Source organism: Urocampus carinirostris, chromosome 1, assembly GCF_059441175.1.
Source record: "Urocampus carinirostris isolate Australia breed hairy pipefish chromosome 1, RoL_Ucar_1.0, whole genome shotgun sequence".
Taxonomy (NCBI): Eukaryota; Metazoa; Chordata; class Actinopteri; order Syngnathiformes; family Syngnathidae; genus Urocampus; species Urocampus carinirostris.
In genome coordinates, this window is record NC_142349.1 from 70550449 (window position 1) to 70572505 (window position 22057).

Below are 22057 nucleotides of genomic sequence, written 5' to 3' on the forward strand. Positions count from 1 at the left end.
AGTTGCGGCCTCAGTGTTGCCCCTACGACCCAGGCGATTAAGGGATCCGCTAACCATACTGTACTTGTAGCCACAAGTGTTGATTCTGACCATTTTGTTTGCTAACAAGTAAAACTTATACTGGACTGTCTCAGAAAATTAGAATATTGTGATAAAGTTCTTTATTTTCTGTAATGCAATTAAAAAAACAAAAATGTCATACATTCTGGATTCATTACACATCAACTGAACTATTTCAAGCCTTTTATTATTTGAATATTGCTGATTTTGGCTTACAGCTGAAAAAAACTCAAAAATCCTATCTCAAAATATTAGAATACTTCCTCAGACCAAGTAAAAAAATAATTTTATAACAGCAAAACTAAATCAAACATTTGAAAATGTCCATTGATGCACTCAGTACTTGGTTGGGAATCCTTTTGCACGGATTACTGCATCAATCCGGCTTGGCATGGAGGCAATCAGCCTGTGGCATTGCTGAGGTGTTATTGATGCCCAGGATGCTTCGATAGCGGCCTTCAGCTCATTTGCATTTGTAGGTCTGGTGTCTTTCATCTTCTTCTTAACTATACCCCACAAATTCTCGATGGGGTTCAGGTCAGGGGAATTAGCAGGCCAATGATGCCATGGTCAGTGCACCAGTTACTGGTGGTTTTGGCACTGTGGGCAGGTGCCAGATCATGCTGGAAAATGAAATCCTCATCTCCATAGAGCTTTTCAGCAGATGAAAGCATGTAGTGCTCTAAAATCTCTTGGTACACAGTTGCATTTACTCTGGACTTGATGAAACACAGTGGACCAACAGCAGCAGCTGACATGGCTCCCCAAACCATTGCTGATTGTGGGAACTTCACACTAGATTTCAAGCAACTTGGATTTTGCTCCTCTCCAGCCTTTCTCCAGACTCTGGCGCCTTGACTTCCAAATGAAATGCAAATCTTGCTTTTGTCTGAAAAGAGGACTTTGGACCACTCTGCAACTGTCCAGTGCTTCTTCTCCATAGCCCAAGTCAGACGCTTCTTCCGTTGTCTTGAGTTCAGAAGTGGCTTGACCATGGGAATACGGCTATTGTAGCCCATTTCCCGGACACGTCTGTGAACTGTGGCTTTTGATACCTGGACTCCAGCTTCAGCCCACTGTCTTTGAAGCTCCCCCAAATTCTGGAAGCGGCTCTTCTTCACAATTTTGTTAAGGCTGCGGTCATCTCTCTTGGTTGTGCAGCGTTTCCGGCCACATTTTTCCCTTCCAAGAGACTTTTTGTGGATATGCTTTGAAACTGCACTCTGTGAACAGCCTGCTCTTTGAGAAATTTCTTTTTGTGTCTTACCCTCCTGGTGGAGGGTATCAATGTTGGTCCTCTGGACAGCAGACAGATCAGCAGTCTTCCCCATACTTGTGATTTAGTTTACTGAACCAAGCTGAGTGTTTTTAAGGCTCAGGAAACCCTCGCAAGGTGTTTCGAGTTAATTAGATGATTCAGGTGATTAGTTGAATAGCCTACTTGTATACTTTTTCATGATATTCTAATATTTTGAGATATGATTTTTGAGTTTTCTTAAGCTGTAAGCCAAATTCAGCAATATTCAAATAATAAAAGGCTTGAAATAGTTCAGTTGATGTGTAATGAATCCAGAATGTATGACATTTTTGTTTTTTTAATTGCATTATAGAAAATAAAGAACTTTATCACAATATTCTAATTTTCTGAGACAGTCCAGTATACTGTAATAGAGAGAGTGCCACATATCAGTCAATCATCTCCAATGCCTAGTCGTTTTAGGTCAAGAGTGTTGTGAAATGGTACTAAATTTGAAATATGTTTCTTGCCCTGTGGGGAGCCCCCTTTAATACATTTTTATTTCGCTCTCTTACTCTGTGTCTTTTTATTTTTTTTTCTCTCTGCAAATGCATTTAAGTCCCTGTGGGGAGCAAAAAGCTAATGTTGGCCTGAACCTGAAGTTCAACAAGAAAAACGAGGAAGTTCCTGGCTACACAAAGAGAACTGAGAAGGAATGGCTCTACTCTGCTGCTGTGGAGGATCTCTTAGCCGAATACTTGGATAGGTATAACACCCCGTTGCCATGCAAGTGTGCTTTGAGTAATTTATCGGAATTGCACAGAAATGTTGAAGTGTAACTGTTTGTTATTGAACAGGTTTTCTGAGGTCTTTGATGCAGTTTCAAGAAACAGCCACGATGATGTGTTCTATGAAGACGACATCTGGCCTGGAGAAGACCACAATGGGTACATGTACACTTGTCTTTGAGTCTTGAGTATAAACATCTGCCTTCACTTTTCCACCTAACCTGAGTGATTTATAATCGACTCCTTTCCTAGTATTTGGCATCAGGCAACTCTTAAATAAACAGAAAGTATTAACATGTTAAACCATGTCATAGTATTTACAGAGCTTAACATTATATTATTTCAAAGCTTTATTCCAAAAGAAATGTTAAGATTAGTATTTTTTTTTCACCAAATAAAATAAAATTCAGATATAAATGTGAACTTCTCAGTGTTTTTGGCAGCTCTCTGGCAATGCCGGGTGTGCTTTATACAATAAGGCTGAACCCTATGACTTACTCTTTCACCTACCAACTTCATCTTGTTTTATTTATTTTAGACTGCCAAACAAGTTCTGTACTTTTCTCTTGTTTATTCTTCCTAGTCTTCTCCACAACCACATCTTGCTTAAGTGATTTATGTTCCACAACAAAACACAGTCCTTTGAGACATTTTTGTGACTAAGGGCTATATAAATAAATTTGACTTGACATTAACACATCTTATTGGTTCATTCCCACCCACAATTGCTTCCAACTGGTCTGTAATGCTTTGGGAACATGACTAGGGAGATGCTAAGGCACTCCCTACCTGACTTGGTGAAAAGAAACTTGTGTCTTTCATCTTACTCTACGCTTTTTTGGAAGGTTGGGATTTACTTACCATTACTGTGAGCACACTTAGCTGAAGTCAAGTGTGAAATTGAGGGTAAGAGGAGGGAAGTAAAGAAAAGGAGCCTAAATCAGCATTAGCATCTGTTAGTCTGGACAATCATCGTTTTTTTTCTCCCGCCACCAAAAAAAGTTCAAAATTAGTCGCTAACAAGTATAAATCAATTTTACCGGGCATTTATACCATAAAAGGTCTTGTGGTTTCTAGATTTGGGATTCTATTAGTGCTAATTCATTTAGCGCTAATTACGGTTAGGTTGATTCTATACCAAAATACCTTGAATATAAAATATTTGCGGTGAAAACGTATCCGACTCCTTCCTGATTTCTGTTTTTTAGTATTTTTATGACTCACAAATTTTACAGATCACCAAACCTATTTTAATATAACATTCACAAACCCAAAGAAATCCAAAATGCAGTTCTGCGACTGGCTGGCAACCAGTTCAGGGTGTCCCCTGCCCACTGCCCGAAGATAGCTGCGAGGGGCTCCAGCACCCCCGCGACCCTTGTGAGGATAAGCAGTGCAGATAATGGATGATTTATTAGGGCAAAACAAAATCTAGGCCCTTCTGGCCCTATGTTAATAAGTATGATATCGTCAGCAGCCGTGTGATATTATGTGTTTGATGATCTGAAACCTTTGTTAGCGACAAATATGCACAAACCCAGAAATCAGAAATAAAATACTTTTTCACTTCACTGAATACAGTGGAACCTCGGTTCTCGACCATAATCCGTTCCAGAACCCTGTTCGAAAACCGATTTGTTCAATCACCCAAATCGTTTTTTCCCATTAAAAGTAATGTAAAATCGTTTTAATCCGTTCCAACACCCTGAATGTTTACCACGAACGCAAACATGAAGCTAACCCAGGCTAATCGTATGTTCGCGTTAGCGTAATCTTCCGTACGAAAGATTACGCTAACATGAACGTGCAAAAATGAAAAAATCAGGTCGTTTACACATCATTTAGCACCCGGGTCTCCACAACAAGTGGTGAGCGGTTAAAGGATAAAGAAAAGATTTATGAATAGGATTTCTTACCTTTGTGGTTGTCTGCAGAAGCCATGCTCTATTCCCTCGAAAGAAGGGAAACTTGCACATCTTCATATTTTGCTATTATTTCTTTCTTAAATGCAATAGTTGTACGCACTACTCTTCTTTTTTCACCTGTAGCAACTTTGCTGCTTGCACCGACCTTCTTCCGAGGCATAATTAGGGGTTAAAACACTCCGTTCAACGATATTAATAACGAAAGCAAAAAAGAGTGCGCGCTCACGTGACAACAGTTCTTCACCCGTACGCCGCTCAGCATCGCCCCTAGCGTACCGGCGTTCGAACTCCGATTTTTTGAACGGAAAGCGAAGCAAGAATTTCTCAAAATTTTTGGTCGAGAACAGATTTGTTCGAACTGAGAGGCGTTCGAAAACCTAGTTTCCACTGTACTTTGTTTTGATCCATTTAGAGACAATTTTTCTCATTACACAGCATATTTTTTGTCTGAGCTGCATTTCCCATCTGATTTCCATCTTGGGTTTTTCTGCAACTTATAACAGGGCAGAAAAGGTGGCTGAAATTATTGCATGGTTGAAAAGTCACCCCGTCAGCTCAATCAGCAGGGCCTCTTGTGACTTGCAAGTGCTGGACGTTGCAATTGTGGAGAAAATCGAGGAGGCTGTGGAGAAAGCCAAGGTGTGTTGCATTCACGCACAGCTCTTTTGCTAAGATTTGCACTTTTATATTTATGCTTCCTATGTTGTATTTTCCTACTGCCAGCTCAATTCCCGCACTTTATATTACCACATTTTAATACCTATCGTCTACACCAGGTGAAAAAGAGTACCAAGAAAGTCCGTGTCACTGTCAAGCCACACCTGCTGTTTAGGGTTTGTATGTTTTTCTCTTGGATGGTAAAACATATTTACCATCTCTTACTGTTCTCTTCATTAACTTGGAATTTACCAAGTTCTTGAAGTACAGAACTTCTCTGAAGTATTCATGTCCTAAACTATTTCCGTACAGCCCTTGGAACAGCAACAGGGTGTTGTGCCGGACCCTGATGCTAAGTTTCACCTGTTTGACCGCGTCATCAATGTCAGAGAGAGCTTCACTGTTCCCCTGGGTCTTCGAGGCACTGTTATTGGCATTAAAGGAGGTGATTTCAAACAATTTCTCTTTTTTTTTTCATTCTATTTTAACAAACGGTGCACATCTCACTGGTGTTGTGCTTGTCGGGGCTTTTAGCTGAGCGTGAAGATGAGGTTCTGTATGAGGTCCTGTTTGATGAAGAATTTCCTGGAGGGCTAAACATCAGGTCAGCCAATATACAGCACTATAAGGTCTCATCTCATCTCTCATCTCATCTCTCATCTCATTAGCCGTACCGCTTATCCTCATTAGGGTCGCGGGGGGGCTGGAGCCCATCCCAGCCATCTCCGGGCAGTGGGCAGGGGACACCCTGAACTGGTTGCCAGCCATTCGCAGGGCACACAGGGACAGACAACTCATTCGCTCATTCACACCTAGGGACAATCTGGACCAGCCAATTCACCTGAAATGCATGTTTTTGGAACGTGGGAGGAAACCGGAGTGCCCGGAGGAACCCCACACAAGCACGGGGAGAACATACAAACTCCGCACAGGAAGTCTGGAGCTGGATTTGAACCCACGCAGGAGGTTCCCATGACATGAACTGTGCCGCACAAGCGCTAACCACTGCGCCGCCGTGCTGCCCATTATAATGCCACATGCTATTTTCACACTTACCGGCAAGAGGGCGCTCTAGGCCTGTGATAATTTCACCTTTCCCATGTTGTGCCGAAAAACAACAGCCACTGTGCGACCCAAACCCCTCTACTATTAAAGGGGCAGCGTCACATACCAAGCAGGTGGCTGTTTTAAATGTTTCACTGGTAGTTTCACGGTGCTTCAAACGTTAGAAAATATTCAATTCTATCTGGATGTTGGATTAAAAAGCCACTGTGATTTAACGCCACACTTTTTGCCATCTTCAGGTGCACGTCACCTCGTTGCTACCGCCTCCCTCCATGTGCTCTAATTAACCTAACGCACGGTGCTCGAGTGGATCCGGCGTACCACAAGCTGACCGCTATTGTCAAACCTCAACCTGCTGCTGCCGCCAACTTCAACTCAAGCCATCATCAGGCCAGTTCTCCATTCATATCCACACAAGTAAGAGGAGGCGGTTTTGTCATCAGAATTTGTGGGGGTCGCTGCCGTTTTTCACTTGTGTCCCATAAATTCATCTGTTATAGTTCAACAACAAACACAGTGAAGGAAGGCCGACGTATCAAGGGAACAAAAACCCTACCTCTAAGGCTCCTATCCAAAAGCAAAAACCCAAGGTGAGTGTTTTTTTTAACCCAGCTCAAAACTAAGACGGACATGTAAGTGAACGATTTTCTTTTAGTGGTTTGTACTTTTTCTACCTGTCATTGCAGAGTAAAGAGGATTACTCGAATGTATGGCAGTCTTTGCAGGAGTTTGGTCCGTCCCATAAACCTTCTGCTCACTGGCAAAATAATGTATGCTTTTTCAGTTTTTTCTTCGGTGCCAATATTTATATTGTCTGAGTACACTGTGCTTTGAAGATGAAGTACCGAATTTTCACTACCTAAGAATGCACTGGGTTAAAAGACGCACTCTCCGTAGCTTCTATTTCTGTATTTAACACATACATATGGTGCGCCTGATTATTGTGTGTGGGTGCCCTCTGCCGCAGTGTGTGTGGTTTATTTAAGTATTAAGTACAAAGTAAAACACACAGATAAAACAAAATAAAAAAAAAAAACTGGAGCTAAATTTTGTGAAAGATGGCCAGCTTTATTATAATATGCTAAAAGCAGTGTCTGAAACTCATGCCAAAAAGTTACCGGACACCAGCCATAAAGTTGCCTTCCCCATTTTTCACAATTTGAAACACAATAAGACGACTACCGGTAATTGCAAAAACAAAATCAAACATTTTAAATAAGAATTTGCAAAGTATTTAGGATTGATGATTAGAATATATAACAGAACAATACTTAAAAATTAAGTTTATTATAAATCTACTTAAGATAAGATTCATTGCATGTATATGACATCGCTGTTTTCCATCTGCCATCAGTATGTACGTGTATTTACTCATCTTCATTCATGCAATGTTTGCGTTGGGTCGTCTGCTACAAGCCACGTGAACTAATGCACTTTTACGTTTTGTAGCGTCATCAATTTTGTTAGCTTCTTTTGAATCTTTCTTCTGGGGCTGAGGTTTTGGCTTGATTCTGAACCACATATCCATTTTTCTGGTGTTCTCTGTGCGTCTACTTTGGAAAACAATATGCTAACGCACGACTTTATAACGCTCGGGAAAGTCCAGAAGCACGAAGTTATTCGATGCAGGCTTCTGATCGTCTGCCGAGTATGCAAATTGCCAAACGAACCGAAATTCTGGAATTTCCAAACCAAACGAAGATTTTGAAATCGGAATAAAGCAAACGTTTGATTTGAAAAAAAAAATATTTTTTCCTTGAAAAAGTTGCCGGCCACCCGGGCGGAGACGTTTTGTAAGTTGTACGTCCGACCTTAAAGATGCACTCCCCGGGCGTCCAGGCAGACGTTATTTCAGACACTGCTAAAAGTAACTGCGCTACGGTTGTCCTGGTACGAATGGAAAAATGACACAGTTTCATTAAATAGAACCACCTCCTTGGAAATGTTTAAATAAAAAAAAAAAATTGCTAGCGTTCCTGTTTTTAACCCTAATACTGACCGTCAAAATGCTTCTACCAATCGTCCTTTGCTTCATGATCCACTGTTCAAGTTTTTCTTTCAACTCTGGCAACCTCGCCTTATTTCCGCCGAAGTTCAGCTGCGTTTCGTTTCCACGTTGGAGTTCGTTTTTCAGCTTCCTCAACTTGCAAGCCATCGATTCATTTATCTTCATTTCTTCTGCAGCTGCTTGGTTTTCATGTTCTTCCACGTAGTTAATGGCGCTGATAGTTTAAATTGTGCTTTGTAGGCGTGTCTCTTTGTCATATTCAGAGTTGTTAAAACAACATGTTCTGCATTATGCACAGGGTTGAGTAGGGTTACTTTAACTTGATTACTTTCAATTACTTGTGGAATACTCCAATACCAAATATGCTAATAAAAGACAAAAGAAATAAAGGATAAAATGATGACTCACAACACGTGGTAAGCTTTCTCTCCTGGCTTTGATCTCTTTGATAACCGGCAAAACTAACATCAAATGCGACAGAAACAAAATGAAAATGAATCCAAACAGCTTGCCAACATCATTTTTGCCGTTCCATGTATTCCGTTACTCCCCAAGCCTGCACAAAATGTAGTCATTTTATTCATATTTAGTTTCTTTTGTCTTTTATTAGCATATTTGGTATTGGAGTAATCCAAAAGTCATTGAAAGTAATCAAGTTAAAGTAACCCTACCCAACCCTGATTTATGCACGTGCCAGTTCTATTATATACACGCCCACTTCACCCTTTAACAGCCTCATGGTGTCATCAGTTACATCTGCCGTCTTACATCACACAAAATTGCATGATGAGTCGCGCCACACAATTTGAAAAGAGTCTGAGACCTTTATGTTCACACTGTGGTAGTGAAAATACGATAGACTTCAATATTTTAGCTCATCAAGACGATTTTAATAATATAGAATGAAACAAAAATACAAAACGACCATCGTGTTTTTTATAAAGCTGGAGAAATTATCAAAAGTATCTGTCTCCAAACAACCAATCCAACATGGAAATTATCGAGTGTTGTTTAGCTGAATGAAACGGGTATTAATGAAACAATCGGTTGCTCTCTCTACCAAATTCCTGATCCAATCAATTTTCCCCCCTTTGAGTTTTTCGGTTACGCAGTAGACAAAAACATACACTTTATCTTCAGGAACACTTGAGAATGTTTACCAGGGGTCACCAACCTTTTTGAATCGGAGAGCTTCTTTTTTGTTACTGATTAGTGCACACGACCACCAGTTTGATATGCATTTGTGTAATAAACTATTACTATGTTGTTATTATTTTATTACCAGGTTGTAATTGATTAGATATACGGTTAAATTCGGCTCAGTCAACCATTACATCATGGGTGTTGTATAAGGGCACTGCGTTTTAGTCACACTAGTTACAAATCATATTTCCTTGAAAATCACAATTACCCATCACTGTTGAGCTATTCTTAAGGTGGTACCTGATGCCCGCAGGCGCCATGTTGGTGACCCTTGGGATAAACAAATGAAGGTTTGAATATTTCAGAGTCGTAGATTTAGTCTGGAATTAAATCCAATAGAGATGCCTAATCCAGGTTCCTGATTTTTTGCCAGTTATGCATTCTTTCAACGAGAGGCTTAAAAAAAAAAAAATCAAATTTTGAGTAATTTCAATTTGAATCACGATTGATCTAAAATCAATCAAACTCAGATCGATTCCTAAATGTGATTTTATGTGTCATTTGCAGGCCTCCAATGGTCTCATTAGGTTGTTGAAGAAAGATGAAGATGCGTCGCTTATACCTCAGCAGAACAAAGTACAGTTTTCACACACAGTCCTGGTCAAATGTGAAGCTTCAGCTCGCCCCCTGGTTGATTTTTGATTGTTTGTTTTTGTGCTTTATTTACTCAGACACCTACTGAGTTTGAGGACTTGATCGCCAGCCTTAATATCTCAAAGGACAACCAACAGACTCCTGCAAGTGTTCCTGCAGCGCCTTCACAAACACACAACACGCAATCCGATGGACCTTTGTCACCGCAGTCTTTTGCCATGGTGAGTTTCAAGAAAGATAACAATTTCGTGAAAAATACTTGCTTGATTATTTGCATTTGGTTGTAGTAAGTTTGTGAAAACCCCATCTCTGGAAGAAAATACCTAAGCATTGCTTTGAAATGATCCTTGCTTGTAGAAGGGCACGATGATGCTGAAGGAGATGCTGAAGATTGACAGCCCTGGAATGGATAGCCCCGCCCCTCAGGACCAGAATCAGAACAAGAGAAGAAAACCCCAAAAATTAGGTACCGTTATACTCCAATGTGATAATCTGTATAATAATAATGCAGCATCTCATTTGGGTTTAGATTTGAGTGAGAATCCAGTGAAAGCAGCTAGTTACATTTAGGACCGCAACTAATGATTATTTTAATGGCCAACTAGTCAGACTAATGAAACGATGAGGTGAATAATCAGGAAATTAATATTATTTTCTTAAATTTAGCTTGACATTTATTTAATTATGTGGGAAATGATCATAAACACAAGAAAAATTGGTACAATGAAAATATTGAACATACTGCTGATTCGTATCATAATAAAATAAAAATCTAAAGCAATGAGCACAATGCTTAGTCTTCAGAGACGTAAATCCATAAATAAACCTCTGTTCATTTTGTAGGGACAGGCAAATGAATCATTAAACATTCAACATTTTTTATCCCAGTAAAGCGAGAACAAGCTCGTTGGCAGCACTAAGGCGGTAAAGAAAAACAAATACAGTGGAACCTCGGTTCTCGACCATAATCGGTTCCAGAACCCTGTTCGAAAACCGATTTGTTCGATCATCGAAATCATTTTTCCCATTGAAAATAATGTAAATCGTTTTAATCCGTTCCAACACCCTGAATGTTTACCTTGAATGTTTAACGGAAACATAAAGCTAACCCAGGCTAATCGTACGTCCGCGTTTTCGTAATCTTCCGTACGAAAGATTACGCTAACATGAACGTGTAAAAATAAAAAAATCAGGTCGTTTACAAGTCATTTAGCACCCGGGTCTCTACAACAAGTGGTGAGCGGTTCATTGGAAAGGGGGCTCTGTTCCAACACCCTGAATGTTTACTGAATGTTTAACGTAAACTTAAAGCTAACCCAGGCTAATCGTACGTTCGCGTTATCGTAATCTTCGGTATGAAAGATTACGCTAACATGAAAGTGTAAAAATAAAAAAAAGGATAAAGAAAATAATTATGAATAGGATTTCTTACCTTTGTGGTGGTCAGCGGAAGGCGCTCGCACACCTCCTTCATATTTGGCTATTATTTCTTTCTTAAATGCTATAGTTGTACGCACTACTTTTTCTTTTTTCACTTGTAGCAACTTTGCTGCTTGCACCGACCTTCTTCGGAGGCATAATTAGGGGCTAAAACACTTCCTACACCTATATTAAAAGCGAAAGTAAAAGGAAGCACGTCCGCACGCAATAACAGTTGGTCAGGAAAAGAGCGATCTACACCCGTACGCCGCTCAGCATCGCACCTTAGCGTACGCACTCACGCATTATCGGCGTTCTAACTCCGATTTTTTTGACCGAACAGCGAATCAAAAATTTCTCGAAATTTTTGGTCGGACTCAGATTTGTTCGAACTGAGAGGCGTTCGAAAACCGAGGTTCCACTGTATGTGCATTTTGCGAAGTACATTCAGTGGTCAACTGCAAATTCTATTACAAAAGAACGTATTGATTCTCAATATTTAACAACTTACGTTTGTTCTTCAGGCTGCATGCATTTCATTTCAAATACGTTTGACAGGCACCGTCTGGCATAACGCTCTCTTTTATAGCGAAGTATACACATATATAATGAGTGTCTGAAATAACGTCTGCCCGGACGCCCGGGGCGTGCATCTTTTACGTCAGGCGTACAACTTAAACTTGATGTGTGAGGCACAACGTTCTCGAGGCATAATGCACAAACAGGACGGTCTTTTTCTTGCACAAAGCCCCAGTCATCTGTCCACGCTGGCTGAAAAGAACGAGATTTTTTCGCTGGTGCAGCTGTCGTGATTCATTCATTTATCGCGCGCCTGTGTTTCGTGGGCTGGGTTAAAACACGGATCTCTCCTCTCCTCGGCGCCGCGCAGACACACAGAGCAAAGGAGGAGGGGCGCTACCGTAAAGCCTCTAAACCAGGGGTCGGGAACCTTTTTGACTCAAAGAGCCATAAAAGCAAAAAATATTAATTTTATTTTGGGAAAGAGCCACACCATATATTATGATACAAATTTACTAAATTGCTAAACCGGCGCCCCAGACAAAAGCTTAGTCTTCAGCACATTTATTTTTGATGATTTGATCAAAATGATGAAAAGAGAATAATGCCAGAGCCCCTGTCCCAAATTCAACAAACAGACCACTTTAAACTTGTCTCTTTCTTGCAATTACTCAAGATCGGTTAAACTCCTTTTGACCCTTTTTTTCATACATATTGGTTTCAAAACCAGATGCAAGCATTTATTTTGTAAAAACGTCACAACATTCTGAGAATAGGGAGCCTTATGTGCTTACCTTTGGCGAGAGATGGGAGGGAATGCTTGTACTTTTTGCATAGCTCCACCCATCCCTCCCACTCACCCAATCAAATGACTAAGTTCTCTTCCGGTGTTTTGGCGTATTTACAATTCTGTGGATTCATCATAAAGTATCTGAACACTGAACACAGATTATATAGTGAACTTTTAAATAAAGGATTCTTTAGCGTTGTACAGCCAAAACGAGTTTTTTTTCCCCCCTTTTTTGTGTGACACCTTGACTGTAAATTGTAGTGAAAAACGTGCCCTATATATACTGCGAAGTGTTACTCTCACATTTAGCTTTGATTGGCTTTACGTGTACCTGAATAGGATTAACAACTCCGGTTTTGAACAAGATGGAGAAATTTTGCATGCAATCAAATTGGTCTCTGAGCCACAGATACTCATAGAAAGAGCCATATATGGCTCGCGAGCCATAGGTTCCCGACCCCTGCTCTAAACAACATGGTGCGCGACTGAAAATGTCTAAATTTCAGGTAATAATGCGGATTATTTTGCCATGCACTCGTGAGTTAACCCCGAGTATTTTATGGCACGCGTGTCATAGGTTGCCGACCCCTGATATAGAACATGCTTACCTAACTGCTGGTTTCATTCCAAATTATTGAACCCAATGAAATCTTCACCATCACTGTTACCTGTAAACAACTCCCCCAACCCGGGAGGTAGACGATGTGTCGCTTATGTTGGGGTGGCAGTAGCTCAGGAGGTAGAGCGCTCGTCTTGGGATCAAGGGATCCCAGTTCGAATCCCGGCTCGTCCGTGTTACATGTCGAAGTGTCCTTGGGTAAGACACTGAACCCCTAATACCCCCAATAAGCAGGTTAGCGTCTTACATGGCTGCAATACAAGGGAAATGTGGAGCACATTGTAAAGCGTTTTGGGAAGTCATTGACTTGAAAAGCGCTATATTTCATTCTGTATACACGTGTATACGAATGACAATAAAGTAAATCTGAATCTGATAAATACAGATCATTTTCATTTCATGTCTGACCTGTCACCTCCGCTTCTCACTCACTAACTTTCAGCTGCCTTTTTCACGATTTGCAGCTTGTAATTTGCAGAAAATTATTTTTTTGTGTGCCATTTTTGTTCAGTTCTTCTAAGTTGTTTTTATAAATAACCGCGATTCGCCCCCACAACACGGCAATATTGAAATTCTCAATGCTGGCCTAGAGCACGCTCTTGCGGTTTTGTGTGAAAATCACATTTCGAATGATATACCGGTAATAACAATTTAAAACTCAATGATATCATCGGATTATAAATTGCACCCGCCGCCAAAAAATGAAAAAAAACTGCGACTTATAGTTCGGAAAATACTGTATGCATTTTTTGGCTTGAGCAACTTAAAGTCAGAAAAATACTGTACTGGTGTTTGTTGTCAACCTGGACTATTCAGTGCAGCCCTAGTTAAATTTCATTTGTGGTGTCTTTATTTTATTGCAGCAGCTCAAATGAATGTCCCGCATGGATTTACAGCAGGGACGTCAACAGCCGGGCCACCAATTAATCAGTCCAACGCTTTCATGGGCAGTAAGGTGTCAGAGCTGGCGTGTGTTTGTGTAGTTTTGGGCATGCCACCCCCCGAATTCAGCTTCATACACAACAGACAGGTAACATGGCCACTCATAATCCCCTTACATACTAAAAAAATGGTAATCACAAAAGTGTCTCAGATTTAAGTACAATATGTTTTATTTTTCACTGTCGTGTGTGCAGGGTGTTGCCGTGTGTCAGGTAAAGCTGGCCAATGGTCTGACCGTCCACGGGCCCCAGTGTCAATCTGACAACGAAGCCAAGGAGAAAGCTGCCTTCTTTGCCTTACAACGACTGGTAAGGAGATTTTTTTTGACATTGTTGCTTTCGCCATTCCGCAGTTCCACTTTTACTTCCTGAGTGCATCACAGATTTTTTTCTTATAACTCATTCAATGCCAGACGTTTCTCTCAATGGGAATGGGGAAATGGAGAATCAATTTTGAAGGCCTACAAAAATTTAGCTCTGCTATATTGGCATAGGACATGTCAAGTCATGTTTTTTTGTATAGCCATTAATCACAGTGTCTCAAAGGGCTGCACAGATCAAAGACTATTGCAAACTATTATTACAGACTATTATGACACCATCCCCTGATGTTGTCAACATAAAATATAGATTATTCATATGCTATAGAGTAGAAGTGTGTTTTAAGCTTGGATTTAAACATTTCCACTGAGGTTGCAGATCAAATCTCAGGGGGAAGAGCATTCCACAGCACCAGGGCCCGAATGGAGAACGTTCTCAAAACTGAGGATCTCTTCTTGGCTCTTGAGATCACTAGTAGACCAGCATTTTCAGAGCGAAGTTGCTTCAGTGCTATATTTTGTCTGGAATGTATGTTTAAGGTTTATATGAGTATGTTTAAGGCATGTATAAGTAACCTGTATTGTTTTGTACTAAAAAAATAAACATTTCATAATATAAAATGCTCTATAAATATAAATAAGGTTAGGTATAACTACTTTTTGGAAGATGGGCTTCAAGAGTTAGGCAACTTCCTCCTCCGTGGTAAAAAGTGGCCGAAAAAAAGCGATCCAACTATGTTCTCAACCGCATCAAGCTTTCTTATTGCACTTTAATTTCAAAAGAAACAGCTCGCCTCTTCTTTACACTTGACACCAACCATTTTGAATGGACGCACGAGATATTAAACAATAAAAACGTCAAAGATCTTACCGCACTGGAGATACAGTATAGAATGTTGTTTTTCGTAAGTCGAATGGTCGTAAGTAGGGGCGCGTCTGCACTGTAATTTTTTCTGTAAGCAAATGAAACGTGTGATTATATCCCGTCAGAACTCACTGGGTTCAGGGTTCCCTCCTCAACCTCATCTATTCCATGGAATGAGACCGTTGCAGTCGCCCGTCATCAGAGCCATGCCTCCTGTCTTCAACCAACCAGGTCAAACCAATTTCACAAGAAACGTCCACGCAGCTGGTATCGCGACTCCTTTTCAAATATCACCCTGCTGTGTTTTCTGCAGGCGGCCTGCTGATGCCCCCTCGGGGTTGCGCTCCGGCCCCCATCTGGGGAATGCCTTTGCCTCCACACACCCAACACCACCAGAACCCGTCTTTCTACGGAGCAACGGGAACGTTCCCCGGTCCTACTCGACAACCAGCCCCTCCCACTCACCCCATCGGTTCACATAACCAATTTGTCCCTTTACAGGTCAGTGTGTGTATCACACGCGTGCACCGTATTTTCCGGACTATAAGTCTATTCGAAGTATAAGTCGCACTAGCCAATAAATGCATGATTAAGAAGAAGAAGAAGAAGAAGAAAAAACACTTATAGGTTGAACTCTGAGTGTAAAATAGAATAGTCAAGTCATGTTTATTTGTATAGCCCTTAATCACAAAGAGTCTCAGAGGGCCACACAGACTACAGACTATTATGACACCAACCCCTGATCTTAAACCTACATGAGGGCAAGTAATACACAGATATTGTCAACATAAAATATAGGTTATTCATATGCTATAGAATAGAAGTGTGTTTTAAGCTTAGGTTTAAACATTTCCACTGAGGTTGCAGATCGAATCTCAGGGGGAAGAGCATTCCACAGCACTGGGGCCCGAATGGAAAACCATCTTCAACTTGCGGATTTCTTCTTGGCTCTTGGGATCACTAGTAGACCAGCATTTCCAGACCCAAGGTTCCGGACCGGAACATAGGGGGAAATGAAACCTGAAAGATATGAGGGAGCAAGTCCATGCATGATTTTGTATAATACCAACAGAACCTTAAAAGCCAATGCAAGTTAGCTAAAATCTGGGTCATGTGATCAAACTTTCTTGTCTTAGTTAAAAGCCTCACTGCTGCATTTTGTACCAGCTGAAGGCTCTTGATTCTGGACCTCGGGAGACCGAAGAGTAGTGCATTACAGTCTTTGAGACAGGAGGTGACAAACGCATGAATTATAATTTCCGCATCCGACTGAGACAGCATAGGTCGAATTTTAGCAAAGATGGAAAAAAGCTGTTCTAGTAATATTCTTAACGTGTGTTTGAAGGGACAGATCGGGGAATAGAGAGCACGGTATACTAACGTCACACGTAGGTGCATATCTTAGACACGCTCGAATATGTCAGTAACGACGTCGCATATTGAGAGTTATTTAGATTAGTCAAGCATACCCCCGCCCCATCCCCCTCTTAGCAAACAAAGGAGCGCAATGGCAAGACACAAATATGTCAATAAACCAATTAGCCAAATAGCATGCAAGCGAGCACACAAGGGCGGTTTCAAACTTGTATAATGAGCAGTGTTCTCGTTTCCCCGCGTCCTAGACGCATCATTTTTGCTTGGGACGCATCGTCTCAAATCAACGTGCGTCCCCGGGACGCAACCTTTTTGCCACAAAATTGTCATTATTACCCGATTACTTTTTTTTTAACAAAGATTTACCGCACTCCAAACTTTTCTTCAGGCAGATCCGCCACTGTTGTTTTGGTCTCGCGTTTCGAGTTTTCGTCTGCACGCCGATCTCGGCCAACGAGATCTCGTTATGTAGTGAAAGGAAGTCCGTCTTTTTTTAGAGAACTGGCTTTTTTGGCTCAACTCATTAAAAAGAGCCGTCTCTCAAACGGCTCACTTGCTTTGATGATTGATATTACGAATTATGTTGTATAAAGAAGTTAAGAAAAAAAAGGAAGTATAAAAGGAGAAAATAGAAAAAAGACAGGTTTGTGGTTATCCCTTTAATCGGTATATTACCAACAATAATTTGATGCAGAAAATGAATTAATAATTTGATTTGATTGATTAAAACTGAATGAATATATAGATTTATATTATATATTTGTCCCCGATTTACGATTTCAACCTCGATAAGACTAAATTTTGGGGACCCATAGATCTCTGTTGGGACCCATAGATTTTTGAGCATGCGAGTCCCCGGGACCCATCACTTTTCACAGGTAAAATGAACACTGAATGAGATGGGTATTTTGATTCACTTCGCATTTATACATACAGTAATCAGTATTCAAATGGACTGAAAACTTTTGGGATCATTTGAGTCTCCGGATTAGCCGATGCCCGGTATTCTCAGACCTTCCAGATTTAAAATGATGTTTCGCCATTTCCCTCATGTTGAGGTTTTTTTTTTTTTTTTTAGTTTTTCCTTGCCCTCATGTTGGTTCCAGATCAGAGGATGGTGTAATAATAGTCTGGAAAAATAGTCTGTGAAGCCCTTTGAGACTCTTTGTGATTAAGGGCTATACAAATAAAAATGACTTGACTCGACTAGTATAAAATACTTGAACTGTTTTCGATTGGACATGAATTCACACTGCTAAAATAAGAATTGTAGCATGTAAGTCTGAGGCGGACTAATGAATGTCAGAGTAAACGGGGTTTTATTGTCAAAGCTCTTCAAAACAGGGCACATCCGAAAGCACGTTGCTATCTCTTTAACCGGAAGAAGGGACAGCGCAACATCCTAACCTGTCCCACTGGAACTCTCTACTCAACAACAGTGTTCCGTGGGTGATTTATGTAAGCCCACTCCAGAATATTAATTAAACATACATACCGCATTTTTCAGAATATCTGACGATGTTTAAGGTTTCATGTTTCAATCCGGGAAGAAGGCGGCATGTCGACTTGGAATAGGACTCCGGAATAGACTTGGCAAAATGGAATTCAAGGGACATGAAATGAAATGATCTGCATTTATATAGCGCTTTTCAAGTCAAAACTTCCCAAAGCGCTTCACAGTGTGCTTCACATTTCCCAATAGCGGCCGTGCAGCCATGTAAAGCGCTAACCTGCTTATTGGGGGTATTAGGGGTTCAGTGTCTTACCCAAGGACACTTAGACATGTAACACAGAGGAGCCGGGATCCGAACTGCGTTCTCTTGATCCCAAGACGAGCGCTCTACCTCCTGAGCCACTGCCGCCCCGACGAACTGATTAGGATTTTGATCCGGAATAGCCCAAGATCCGGATTATAAAATCCGGAATATGCATAAATTCTTTCATAAGAAATACATTAGAAGTCATCCGGATCAAACTTTTTATCCGGATTTTGCGAAGATAAACCGAATCCGAGTAAACGGGTTTTACTGTTTTTAAAAAGCATTATTATAATTTTTGAATAATAGAAGTGTATGAAACCCTGTCTCACCACCAGGGTTTAGTTAGTATGGAAAACACTGTGTCACAAATCTATACTTTATAATGATGATGATGATTTAATATTGGAGTAATGTTCAGGAGACAGGGGACTGCTTTTCCAATGTTGTGTTTAGATAAATAGATAGATAGATAGATACTTTATTCATCCCCGTATGGAAATTCACACTTCCAGCAGTTTCCTTGTGTTGAAAAATAAAATAATGAAATAAAGATATAGAATACAAAAATACCCAATATAACGTGTTAATATAGAGTATTTAAATAGTGCTACGGAAAATACACACTGTAATAAAATAGGGTAATATAAAAATTGGGGGTGGGGTTTAATGTGGGCTTTTACTCCCCCGGGTGGAGTTAAAGAGCCTCATGGCATGAGGAAGAACTGATCTCTTCGGTTTGTCTGTGGAACAAGACTGTGACAGCAGTCGGTCGCTGAAGCTGCTCTTCTGTTTGGAGATGATGCTGTCAATCTTAAATGAGTTAAGAGAAAGCTGATAAACTAAAGTGGGAATTTAATATTACTGGGGTTGTGTAGCCTATGTGTATACCTTGCTACTTGAGTTAGTGGGACCTTGCTACTTCGCGCTTCGACATTCGCGGCTTCAGAGCTTGGCGGCCTGTAATAGTTTAAAAAAAAAAAAACTATTATTTCATTTTTTTTTATATTTGAAAGGGCGTTGCTAATTCGCAGATTTTCACTTTTTGCAGGTGGTTTTGGTCCCCAATAACAGGGTCTAAAAAAATAATAATTAAAAAAATATATACCGTATTTTCCGCACTATAAGGCGCACCGGGTTATAGGGCGCACCCCGAAAATATAGTTTTTGGTCCTATTTTTGACAGACATAAGACGCACCGGATTATAAGGCGCTACAATGGGAACGTCGTCAAAACAGTCAGATAGTTCAGTCCAACTTATTACCCCCTTAACATTCCCAAAGCTTGCAAAGACGCAAATACGTGTCGAGAACACTTGCGGTGTCCGTACGATGTCACTCAAATGCATCGTTCCATCATCCGGAAGGTTAAAGTCTTGGGATTCAAGAAATGCCAACCATTCCTTGGTTTCTATTTTCTTTTTCGCTCGCAACTTTACTGTGCATGTGACAATAAACACTTGGAATTGAGTTGAATTTAAAAATAGACACTCCATTCCATCCATTATCTGTACCGCTTATCACAGAAACATCGAGTTCAGTCTGAAACAAGATACAGGGATAATATAAAACCCGGAGTAGCTCACGGAAGTCGTTGTGTTCATAATAATGTGCAGCCAATGTCCTCTTATATCCGTGAGTGTAGTAAATCCAGGAGAGTAAAATATTTACAAATACAGAATAGTAAAAAATGCTCTTTATGCCGTAGTGCAACCCAACGTGTGATTCGCATTCATCTTTTTCGGCCAATTGCAGGCTTTGTTTTGCCGTTTAAGCCAATGCCAGCCTGTTAATGATTTAAAGTATCCGCCTCTTGACCTCCGAATAACTTTAGCCAATAGTAATCGATTCAACTGATGATTGACACATCTTTTTCGGCCAATTGCAGGCTTTGTTTTGCCGTTTATGCCAATGCCAGCCTGTTAATGATAAAAAGGATCCGCCCCTTGACCTCCGAATAACTTTAGCCAATAGTGATCGATTCAAATGATGATTGACACATTGGTTAGCCAATGAAACGCCGGTAAATAAATCCCAGCATACACCGCGGACTACTTGGCATTCGGGGGAAAATCTCGTCGGCGGCTGCAAGTTAGTTGGAAGACTTTGCAAATTAATGTTGATCCATAAATAAGGCGCACTGTATTATAAGGCGCATGTTCAGCTTTTGAAAAAAATAAAGGCTTTTAGGTGCGCCTTATAGTGCGGAAAATACGGTAAGTATTTGATTTAAATGTAACCTGAGCACCAAGACAGCAGTTGCAAAAATGTCCTCTTGGTTGTCACCTTAGGTGGGGTGGAACACCGCGTGGCTCGCTCCCTTGGGCAAGTTTAAACCCCTTTTTCCCTGCGTGGTTTTCACGTTGGGGGGGGGGGGGGGATCAGAGAGAGAGAGAGAGAGAGGGACATGATGGCTCACTCGCCTGACTCGTAACTGACTCCTGGAAAATAGTGAAGGGGAATCTGAGAGAGATCCGATGGCTTTTTTTTTTTTTTTTTAGGGGTGTCGCTACTTCGCGGATTTTCACTTATCGCGGGTGGTTTTGGTCCCCATTTATCGCGATAACCGAGGTCACACTGTACCTGTGCGCTTTATACATTCGATACTCTTTTCAAACAGGTGACACAGAAGCGAATGTCAGCCAACAAGAAGGCCCAAGACAGAGAATTTTACTCGGCAGCTCAAGCGGCGAGCAGGAATCAAACCCGGAAAGGCCCGCAGGACCCGCCTCCCGGCCAATCCCAACCACCGAGCCAAACCGTCAAGGAGGCCCCGCCCCCTCCAGCCGAGGCGGTTCCTCGGCATAACAAGCCGGCGACGGGGCGCACTCCCGGCTCCGCCTCCAGGAAGAAACACAGGAAGTTGGCGGTGAACTTCGAGGCGGCTCCGCTGCCCGACCAATGAGCAAGGCAGGTCCCGCCGCACATCGCGTCACTCGATCGAATCCGATTTTAGCTCCGCGAAAGCTGACCACCGGCTGCTGTATTTGGATTTTGTCTGCGAGGAGAAAAACAATGTCGTACTCTTGGATATTTCAGTTTTTAATTCTCATTCGTGGCGGCCATTTTATTATATTTAGGAAGTTTAAAATCAAAGCCGACAAGGACATTTTTTATGTCATTGAAAAATCATTTTTAAAAGAGATGTTTGCAAGCCGAGTGTCCATGCAAAAACATTTTTGCTAGTTTTCCTATTTGTTTGATTTTAGGTGTATCGACGGATATTTTTTATTGTATAATGAATATGAAACTGAAATGGTGCATTTGGCAATGGCAATTAAAAGATGGTCCATATTTATATTCACTCATTGAGATGCTTTCATCCAAACATTTCTATAAATCCTGCGGGGGTGTTCGTACGTGGTTTATAGGCTCCAAAACGGCTGAGCTGATTTTTTGGGAATCTTACATACCGTAAATTCCGGACTATAGGCCGCTACTTTTTTCTCAAACATTCAATCCTGCGGCTTATTCAGTGATGCGGCCAATTTATGTCATTTTTCTAACGGCACCCAGTGGCGCTCGAGTACAAAAGGTAAGATTTAGACCGGTGGAATATATGCGCCGAGGAAGACTGCAACTTCCTGGCTTGTGCATTAATTAAATTAGCGTAAACATACCCTCATCATGCAAAAAGCAAGGCACATCAAAAAATCCACCATCACCAACGGGTTCCGAAAAGCCGGTCTGCTGCGTGACGGAGAGGAGGGCACAGAATCAGGAGTGGATGAGAGTTCCAGCGACAATGACGACGCGAGTGAGGCTGTGGGAGCTTTGGACGACGTCTATATGACAAAGTTTCTTTCCGACACTGAGGAATACGACTTTGATGGCTTCAGTTCTAAGGAGGAAGATGAGGACGGTTTACCATGATTTTTACAAGTACGGTATGTTTTTTTTACCAGACCCATTTACT

At 41.1% G+C, this 22057-nt stretch overlaps 1 protein-coding gene across 1 annotated transcript in view; it reads left to right on the forward strand.

Moving 5' to 3' along the window:
- xrn1 (5'-3' exoribonuclease 1) overlaps positions 1 to 21435 on the forward strand; it is a 45788-nt gene extending 24353 nt beyond the window's left edge. Inside the window, exons 24-40 of the mRNA XM_088349995.1 lie at positions 1917 to 2063; positions 2155 to 2244; positions 4514 to 4649; positions 4787 to 4843; positions 4980 to 5112; positions 5202 to 5271; positions 5972 to 6149; positions 6233 to 6322; positions 6419 to 6502; positions 9451 to 9519; positions 9615 to 9758; positions 9895 to 10003; positions 13748 to 13914; positions 14021 to 14134; positions 15136 to 15241; positions 15324 to 15511; positions 20762 to 21435. Coding sequence (XP_088206121.1) covers positions 1917 to 2063; positions 2155 to 2244; positions 4514 to 4649; positions 4787 to 4843; positions 4980 to 5112; positions 5202 to 5271; positions 5972 to 6149; positions 6233 to 6322; positions 6419 to 6502; positions 9451 to 9519; positions 9615 to 9758; positions 9895 to 10003; positions 13748 to 13914; positions 14021 to 14134; positions 15136 to 15241; positions 15324 to 15511; positions 20762 to 21046 — 2167 coding nt within the window. The 3' untranslated portion in view covers positions 21047 to 21435. The remainder of the gene's footprint in view (positions 1 to 1916; positions 2064 to 2154; positions 2245 to 4513; positions 4650 to 4786; positions 4844 to 4979; positions 5113 to 5201; positions 5272 to 5971; positions 6150 to 6232; positions 6323 to 6418; positions 6503 to 9450; positions 9520 to 9614; positions 9759 to 9894; positions 10004 to 13747; positions 13915 to 14020; positions 14135 to 15135; positions 15242 to 15323; positions 15512 to 20761) is intronic.
- The last annotated feature ends 622 nt before the right edge of the window (positions 21436 to 22057 follow it).